The 9,301-nt window shown below is 34.7% G+C and overlaps 1 protein-coding gene across 1 annotated transcript; it reads left to right on the forward strand.

The window, feature by feature from the left end:
* Nucleotides 1–6,037: 6,037 nt before the first annotated feature.
* LOC124922035 (cyclin-A3-2-like) lies at nucleotides 6,038–7,365 on the forward strand. Its single transcript, XM_047462758.1, has one exon. It carries the CDS (start codon nucleotides 6,160–6,162, stop codon nucleotides 7,177–7,179), a length of 1,020 nt encoding a protein of 339 aa, XP_047318714.1. The 5' UTR covers nucleotides 6,038–6,159; the 3' UTR covers nucleotides 7,180–7,365.
* The last annotated feature ends 1,936 nt before the right edge of the window (nucleotides 7,366–9,301 follow it).

Consider the following 9,301-nt stretch of genomic DNA (forward strand, 5'->3'; position numbering starts at 1 on the left):
TAATAATTTAATAATTCAGTTTTATTTATTTTACCCAAGTCAAACCTAAAAATAGTTAAAAATTATTTAATTATGATTTTAAACATAAATTATGTTTAATTTATTATTTAAAACAATTAAATAAATATCTCAAAATACCTAAAAATAAAAATAATAAACAAAATTTTATTATGTTTCTAAAAATATATTTTGTGTAATTTTTGGTGAAGAAAAACGAAAAAAAGATTTAAAATTCGATTAAAATAATCTTTTTATTAAAAATATAAACAGATAATCTGGTGTAGCCGAAATTATGTTTATTTTTTGCAGCCAGAATATCAGCCATACGATCAGCGCTAGATGAATGAGGACGCCACGCATTCGGATGTAACAAAGCACGCGCGCTCCCGGGGCCACATCTGATCAACTAACGGGACTTTAGGCCCGTTAGACGAAACACCCAAATGCGGACGGATCTCCAAAGGACCGCCAACGAAGAGTTTTGGACTAATTAAAACAACGTCATTTTGATTGTCTTCTTTGTGAATTTTAGCAGGCCGCGATGAACTTTGGCGATCTTCCAAAAGGATTATCTCCTACGTTAGTCGACCTTATCCTTCCGTTTTTGCTCCCACGTGCTCACCTTATCATCATCATCAATAGCCCACACCTAGAATCGCCACCTTACCCTAAAACTAGACTGTCGAAGATAAGGATAAAATTAGGGATAAAACTTCAAATAGAAAAATTGGAGTTGAATTCCTCCATCTCAACCGACCTAAACCTAGTATAAAAAGTCCTTAGGTGTTCCTCTAACAAATGATAAAACATAAATCATATATTATAATTCAATCGAAGAATCAAATTCCGGCCAAGAACATATTTTTGTAAAATCTCCTCTAGTGATCATAGCTTCGATCCAGTCTTTGGAAAAGTTTCCAACAACTCATTGGAGTGTTCTCCAGCTGTTGGTATGCTTTCGTTCATTGAATTTCAATTTGTTATTGAAAATTATATTTTTCTATGTTTGATTAGTTTGACCTGTTCTAAGGTTCAATTGCATGATTTTTTTGTTTAGAATCAGTCCCTAAATGTTATATTAACTTTCTGTTGAAAGAGTTTTGATCAAATGAACCTTAAACGAAAAAAAGATAATTGGATTGAAATTCTAGATTGTTTGAAATTCATGTTTTTAAGCTTTAATCCTGAATTTTTGATTTAATTAGTTACTAACATGTTTGTAAACATATTAGGATGATTTTTAAATTATTGTAACATCATCCCGATCATGTTTGATCAAACTGAAATTAAAAAAAGTTGAATTTTGATTTCAAAAGTTGTTATTAGTGATGCTATGATGTTCTTGTGTTCAACTATGTTCATCATTTCAAATTTAATGGAATAATAATTAGGCCATGAGATGTCCTAGTTCAAAATATCCCAAAATTTGACCTAAAAACGGTTTTTAGAAATTGATCTTTGTTGAGATCATTTGATCGTGATTAGGGCTAGAGCTTTTGATCCCTTCCATCATATGAGTTGATTGCAACTTACAGACCGTGATTCCATGATCTAAACCAAAAGTTATAAGACCTAAAATTCTTGATCAAATCAAGAACACTTAGTCTCAACAAGACCGAGGATGAAGACCGAGAATCTTAGCCAGGACCGAGACTATGGACCGATGTTCTTGAGTCCAGACAGAGAGCAAGGACCGCTGTTCTTGATTCTGGACCGAGAACAAGGATCGATGTTCTTGAGTCTGGACCTAGAGCAAGGACCGCTGTTTTTGAGTCTAGACCGAGAACAATGATTAATGTTCTTGAGAAAGAACCAAAGAATCCGACCAAGGTTTCTTACCTCAGAAAGAGAAGTCTGACTTGAGACCGAGTCTCCCAGGTCCACGACCGAGAAACCTACACCTAAGAGACCGAGCCTCCCAAACCTAGGACCGAATAACCCGAGTTCAAGACCGAGACTCTTGAACCCCAAGACCGAGTCATCTGGTCCCTCAACCGAATAGTCCGAGTTCGAGACCGAGCTTCCAAAACCTAGTACCGAGTTCTCCAGATCTATGGACCCATACTCTTGAGCCCTAATCTAGACCACCCTAGTCTAGACCGAGGCACTCGAGCCTAGATCAGTTAAAACCAGACCCATACCCTAGGACTCCAGTCCAAAGGCATGTTTGGTTCCACTTTTCAAAATCCAAAATTATTTTTATAATTTTAGAACCTCAATTCATTTTAAAATAATCCTGAAAGGTTAAAAATGATATTTAAATATTTTTGGGATATTTCCTAAACAAATATTTTGACTAAGGCCCCGTTTGAAATTTATTTTTAAATTTTAACACTTTTATGATATTTTCAGGGTTTTAACTCAGTTTTATACCAATGCAATCACATATATGCCCTTTTAAATAATTTTGTACAATTATTTATGTGATCTAAACATATCTTTATTTAGGACTCCGGACTACTAATTAAATAAATAAATTTTATAATAGCCAGACTTTGTTTATTTTAAAATAAAATCGTCATTTTATTTTACTGGCGTGGAGGACATAGCGAGAAAACTCTTTCTCGAGCGTAACCAAAATCTTAATCTTTTACAAAAACTCTAGTGTAAAATACATTTATACATGTATCATTTTACTGATTTTTTTAAAATAATTTGGCGACTCTGTTTTCAAATAAATAATATTTTAAATTAATTATATTTGATTAATTTAAACCAAGTTTTAACCAAATTACTATTTGGTCCCTAGATTATTAAAATTTGAATAAAATTAATTATTTTTACCTAATTAGTTTCAAAATCTCCCAGTCATTCTTAAAATCTTTTAAAATAATGTTTTCTTTTAAGCGATGCTTATCACGCAAACTAAGGTTAAAATACATTGAACCTCGAGCACCACCCCATGATATTTCCCATATTACCACGTGTTGTCCAAACACGTGTTAAGCTGTGGGGGAGTAATTCCTAAGGGTTACAGCTTTCTTGGCGACTCTGCTGGGGAATGAATAGTTCTTTTAAAAATAAATAAAACTCTAGTTATATAAATTTTTATTTATAAAATTTAAAGAGCATTCATAATAGTCTACCTTACAAGGTCTATCACCCCAAAAGGTAGCTAAGTTATATCCTAATAATTGCTAGAAACCCCAAAACGGGTATATCACCCGGGATTATGTGAGGAAGTACCAGATCGAAACTCTATACTTCTATGAATTAGGTGAACACCGATAATACCAATCTATGACCGAGAGATGTTGCGAGAGGAAAAACTAAGAACCCAGAATGGATCCTCCCTTACGACTTTGATACATTCGTCAGGTAGTGACCTTAGTGACGATGGGGAGAGATTTCAACAAAAACCTCTAATAAACCATAACACACAAAACCTGGTTACTTTATCCAGCCGTTGTTTGATGTGCCTGAACAACAAAGCCTCGACAAAGTCAAACATCTACGTTCTTATTTATTATACATGCATACATCTATAATAGATATAATAAGCATCTCTAAGAATATTTACTTTTATCAAAATTAAACGACATGTTTGTCAAGTAGATTATACAATCATAGAATGTCTCTTCTTGAGAACGATGATCTGTTCTGCTAGACTCACAATTTCCATGGAGCGGAATGGTACTATCGAGTCTACCGTCTTAGTACTACTCTCAAATACACCTACTTCTGGATCCATCATAAATTCATGATGGAAATGCAACAAAAATGGACCCGATGCGTATGGCCTTCATGTTAGGAGATTGCCAGATCTGTCCGACCATCAAAGAATTCAAGGCCATCATGATGATCGATAACAAGAACATCATAAGACTTAATCTGTACACAGAGTCCATCTCTCTTAGGCGTCTATTCCATGAGGAATTCGGCTATACGAAGACCACAACAGTTAAAATCATGGCAAGAACGTACCTAGACCTTCCACGTTGGGTAAACCAAGCCACTCAAACTAGAGAAATCCCATTAAACTTGAGTACCTCCCTACTCACCATGACAATCATGTTTACTCACTATTTCCTCGCCCCAACAGACAATTGTTCATTATCCTCTAGAGTACTGGTAGTGGCTTATCACCTTAGGGCAGGAAATACGAATCCCACGAGAATCATCCTAGTTGAGACATTGCTAGGTTTAAGCGAATCCTATTTCATGTGCTATCTCAACAAGATAGGGGATCCAATCATCCTTTATATTGGCTATTGGAAAAGATAGAACGTATACCTCCTCCACTTCGTAGCAATGTGACGAGTGTTTTCCTCCAATATCGACACATTAGGGGTGTTAAGCCGGAAATGTCCGACGACGACAACGACTCCATATGTGAGCTTTTACCTTGGTATGATATTAAGAAAATGTTCTACCATATAGATGATCAACCCATGATCATGCTTATGGGTCTGAAATGGATCATTTTTTACTACACCAACGAGCTTTTTAAGCAATTCGGGTGAGATTGCATGCCTCCTTATCGTGACTGCGTGGTCGCCATATATAGGCCCATCGAACCAACGACTTTGTAAACTACCTTGAATTGTGGAACGACGTAGTCAAGATGAGCATCCCAAAAGACAAGAAGAACTATATCGACAAGAGCATCGATGAGTTCTGACACCAGCAAGAGAAATAAGAATGTGAAGGTTTTATAACCTCTACCTACTGCGGCCGAACCCGCTCCCCCTAAAGAAGGGCTCTAGTTTTACCCATTTTTGTATAAATGAAAAAATTTAGAAATCCTAGTATAGCAAACCTAGAACACCGATATTTTTAAATATGAAAAATCGGTAGTTCTTTTAAAAAAAAAGCAAGTATTTAAAACTTTATGAGATGTTTACTCTAAGTCATGTTATTTGCATATGCATTTGCTCTAGTTTTTACAATTATAATACTCCACTCTTCTTCTATCACAATGATCAACGATGTCCATGCTGACGGATATCGAGTTGATTCCCTAGATCGATAACTTACACACTAACAAATGGGATTATCAAAATTATGGCTTCATCCCCATCATAAGATTCATAAACTTCAAAGTGAATACAACTTTAATGATGGAGATGCAACAACAGTGGAACCCTGAAAAACGTGCATACTTCCTCGGTGAAAGCTATAAGTGCCCAACCATAGAGGAATTTCGAGTTATCTCTTTCTCTTCGCTAGTCGCAGTCCACTACCACAAGCCGATAAGATCTCACGATCCAAAACTGGACGTTTTGTGCTCCAAAAAATGGCCAAAAGAACTCTAAAAATTGATAAAGATAAGGTTTTTCCAACTGAGTTTGCTAAAATAAAAGCCACTCTTCAACAAATAACAGATAAGTTAGCCATATTAACTAATTTAATGATCAAGTTTGTTGTCAGGACTACCACACCAAACGATTCCATCTATCATCTCACCAATAAGGATTAATCTTCAAACTCGTCGAAACGTGGAAGAAACCTCACTCTATGAGCAATCTCTTTAAAAAAGAGGTGATAAGATGGTGAGTATCTTAAAACAAAAGAAGAAGAAAAGAGTGAAATTTTTCATGATTTATATCAATTTCAAATCAAATAATTATTTAAAGAATAGAATTTTAAAATAAAATAAATAATAATTTTAAACTTATCTACATGATTTTTATAGTCTATCAATTGCAAATTTTATTTAGAATATATTAATATTAAAAGGCTATAATTTAAATAATCGAAAATGCCCAATAAAGAAGGTCAAAAGTGTCTATGTAAATTTTACTTTATAATTATTTGTAATAATTTTTAAAAACATTATAAAGATATATATATATATATATATATATAATATTTTTATGTTAAAATTAATACAAATTATTTATTATATTATGTTAAATATCTTCTTTACAAGTCTAAACTAAAATATTGTTTTGAATTATTTAAATTTTCATTCCCCTTGAAACATTTTGGAATTTGGGGTTCTAATTTTGGTTTTCATTTGAGAGAGAGCGCCACAGAGAAAACATTTGAAATTTACAGACATGGCGGCTTTTCTGGCAACATGCCTTCTTATTCATCACCCTCCCAAATCACAGGCCATATCATCTCCTTCGCCGTCTTCACTTCTCCTGGTCTATCTTCTTCTTCTTCTTGGAAGAATCAATCATATAGGACGTGGGGGTGCGAGAGAAATTAGGTATGACTGTCAAAATAAACTCAGTGAGTGTTACTCGCTTCGGGAAGAAGAGGACAGCCGACGCAATGGTCGGACAGGATTATCATCTGCAGCAGTCCCCCGCCAAGAAGAGATCCCCTCTCGATGGGATTTCCAATTTAATTAGTACTCATACGGCTGTACGTGAAATTGAAGCAGCAGCCTCCAAGTTTGATGATTCTGAGATGTGCGATGGTTATGTAACTGAAATCTACGATTATCTTCATAACATGGAGAAAGAGGCAAAGAGAAGGCCGCTGCAAGACTATATCGACAAGGTGCAGAAAGATGTGACTGCAAACATGAGAGGGGTTTTGGTGGATTGGTTGGTGGAGGTTGCAGAAGAATACAAGCTTCAATCCGATACACTTTTTCTCTCAATCACTTACATTGACAGATTCTTGTCTCTTAATCCTCTCAATAAGCAGAGGCTGCAGTTGCTAGGCGTTTCTTCAATGTCGATTGCATCAAAGTTTCAAGAGATTAATCCTCCAACACTTGATGACTTCTGCTACATCACAGATAACACTTACAAAAAGGAAGAGATGGTGAAGATGGAAGCCGACATACTTAAATCTCTTAAATTCGAAGTCAGCAGTCCAACCATTAATACCTTCTTGAGAAGATTCTCCAGGATTTCTGAACAGGATCGCAAATATCCTGATTTGGAGTTTGAGTTATTGGGATGCTACCTGGCAGAGTTGAGTTTGCTGGACTATGGCTGTGTCAAGTTCTTGCCATCCATGATTGCTTCTTCTATTGTGTTCCTTTCCAGGTTTATGTTCCACCCTGATAAACATCCATGGAATGCAAACCTTGAAAGGTTTTCAGGATACAAACCTGCCGATTTACAGGAATGTGTTCTTCTTATACAAGACTTGCAATTGGGTAAAAGAGGAGGTTCTTTGGTAGCAGTCAGAGACAAATACAACCAGCATAAGTTTAAATGTGTTGGCTTGATGAAGGGCCCTCTTCAAATACCCAATTTATACTTTAAAGGTTGAAGAATGTTTGTTCTTGTCTTCCCCAAATCTATTTAATTCGTATAAAGCTGACCTGAATGACACACGATCAGACAAGCCCTTTCAAGGAAAACTTTAGGTGTTAAATTGGTGTTTTGTTCAAAATATCTAATGTTTTGGCTAATGTCTTAGTTTGTACCTATTTATAGTTTAATAGTTTAGTTTCTAAAAAATTCCATTTAAATGAAATGATATTAGATTTTTGTATAAGTAATTGCTCTTCATTTTCTTATTTAAGTTAATGATGAGATCACGTTTGATTAGGCATTTAATTACGTTTAAACTAGGATAAATATGTTAACGATGGTAGGTTAGAAAGTGCAGAAACAGTTTGCGATTGAAGAAGAACTTAATCGACATTTCGTGATTTTGTTGAACACTTGGGCTAGAATGATATTGGAACCAAAAATACCGACTCGTTATTGTTATTGAATGACACAAAGTGTTTATTTGACAATCACTACAAATTATATGTTTTGATTATTATATTCTCATTATTATATTGTTTGATTATTTCATTTAATTCAATGAATTGTCGGAAGTTGTGAGAATATTTTGATAGTATCGGCTTTATCGATAGAGACGGGGTCTGGCTAAGGATGAAGGTTTATGAAAAACAGTTTGAAAGAAATCATGTTAGGGATTTAATTCGCTTTCTATTTTACGCAAACTTGTGTAAACACTTGAAACGGATTCAAGGCGGAATTGTTTACTTGGGTTTGAAGCACAAGATGAAATATGAAAAGATAACAGAAAAGAAAAACACAACAGTTTGTTTATGGATGTTCAAAAAAACTCTCCTACGTCACCCATTCTTCCAACCACCGGAAGGATTCATTATAATAAGATTAGAATCAAATATAGTTTACACACACTTAGCTCACTATTGAATAGAACACTTTCTGTTCAATTACAAGATGAAGAATATCACTCAGCTAAAGGTGCTTTGATTCTATATCTCTCTCTCGATTCACACACAGTACAATCAGAAAGAAGCTTCACAGTTTGAATTCAGTAAGCAAGACTATTGAGTAGTTTCTCTCTCTGCAAAATCAGATTGCTTGTACGTCTAATTCCGAATATCAATTAGACTACCCGTCTAATTACAAATATATTAGACTACACGTCTAACTCCGATGAGTTAGACTGTGCGTCTAATTATATTAGACTTACGTCTAATTCTGTGTATTCATTAGACCTTCCGTCTAATTCTTTACATCTATTAGACTACACGTCTAACTCCGATGAGTTAGACTGTACGTATAATTCTATTAGACTTACGTCTAATTCCGTGTATTCATTAGACCATCCGTCTAATTCTTTACACGTCTATTAGATTACACGTCTAACTCCGATGAGTTAGACTGTACGTCTAATTATATTAGGCTTATGTCTAATTACGTGTATTCATTAGACCATTCGTCTAATTCTTTACACGTCTATTAGACTACACGTCTAACTCCGATGAGTTAGACTGTACGTCTAATTCTATTAGACTTACGTCTAATTCCGTGTATTCATTAGACCATCCGTCTAATTCTTTACACGTCTATTAGACTACACGTCTAACTCCGATGAGTTAGACTGTACGTCTAATTCTATTAGACTTACGTCTAATTATATGCAATGAAAGTCAAGATCGGTCTAATGACCCTCATTAGATCCAAGTCTCATAACATGTTGTCTCAATACACCTGTATCAAAACTCATAAGTTATTTCATCATCAAAATATCAGTGGTTAAATTATTTCAACCCTCAGTCAAAATAATTTGACCCAACAATTTCCCCCTTTTTGATGAAGAAATTGCAGACTTGCATATAGATTTCAAAGCATGCATTCACCATATAAACAAACATAAAACATACAAGTAAATCAATCAAAATCATCCAAGTTAATCACATATGAGTGTTTTCAGAAGAAACACTCAAAACATTGTTCAAAATAACCAAAATAAGTTTACCAAAAACATTGTAAAAACATTCAAAATGACTTCAGGAAGATATTTAATCACTAATCTTCTTCTTCTTCCTAGTCATGACTTCTGGAAAGGATAGACTTCAACCTAAGAGATTTCTAAGACTGCAGTTAGAGGGGAGTTGGAG

The sequence above is a fragment of the Impatiens glandulifera genome, chromosome 1, assembly GCF_907164915.1.
Source record: "Impatiens glandulifera chromosome 1, dImpGla2.1, whole genome shotgun sequence".
NCBI lineage: Eukaryota > Viridiplantae > Streptophyta > Magnoliopsida > Ericales > Balsaminaceae > Impatiens > Impatiens glandulifera.

What these genes read in the sequence shown, in the direction of transcription:
- LOC124922035 (XM_047462758.1), top strand. Translation starts at nt 6,160, where the DNA reads ATGACTGTCAAAATAAACTCAGTGAGTGTTACTCGCTTCGGGAAGAAG.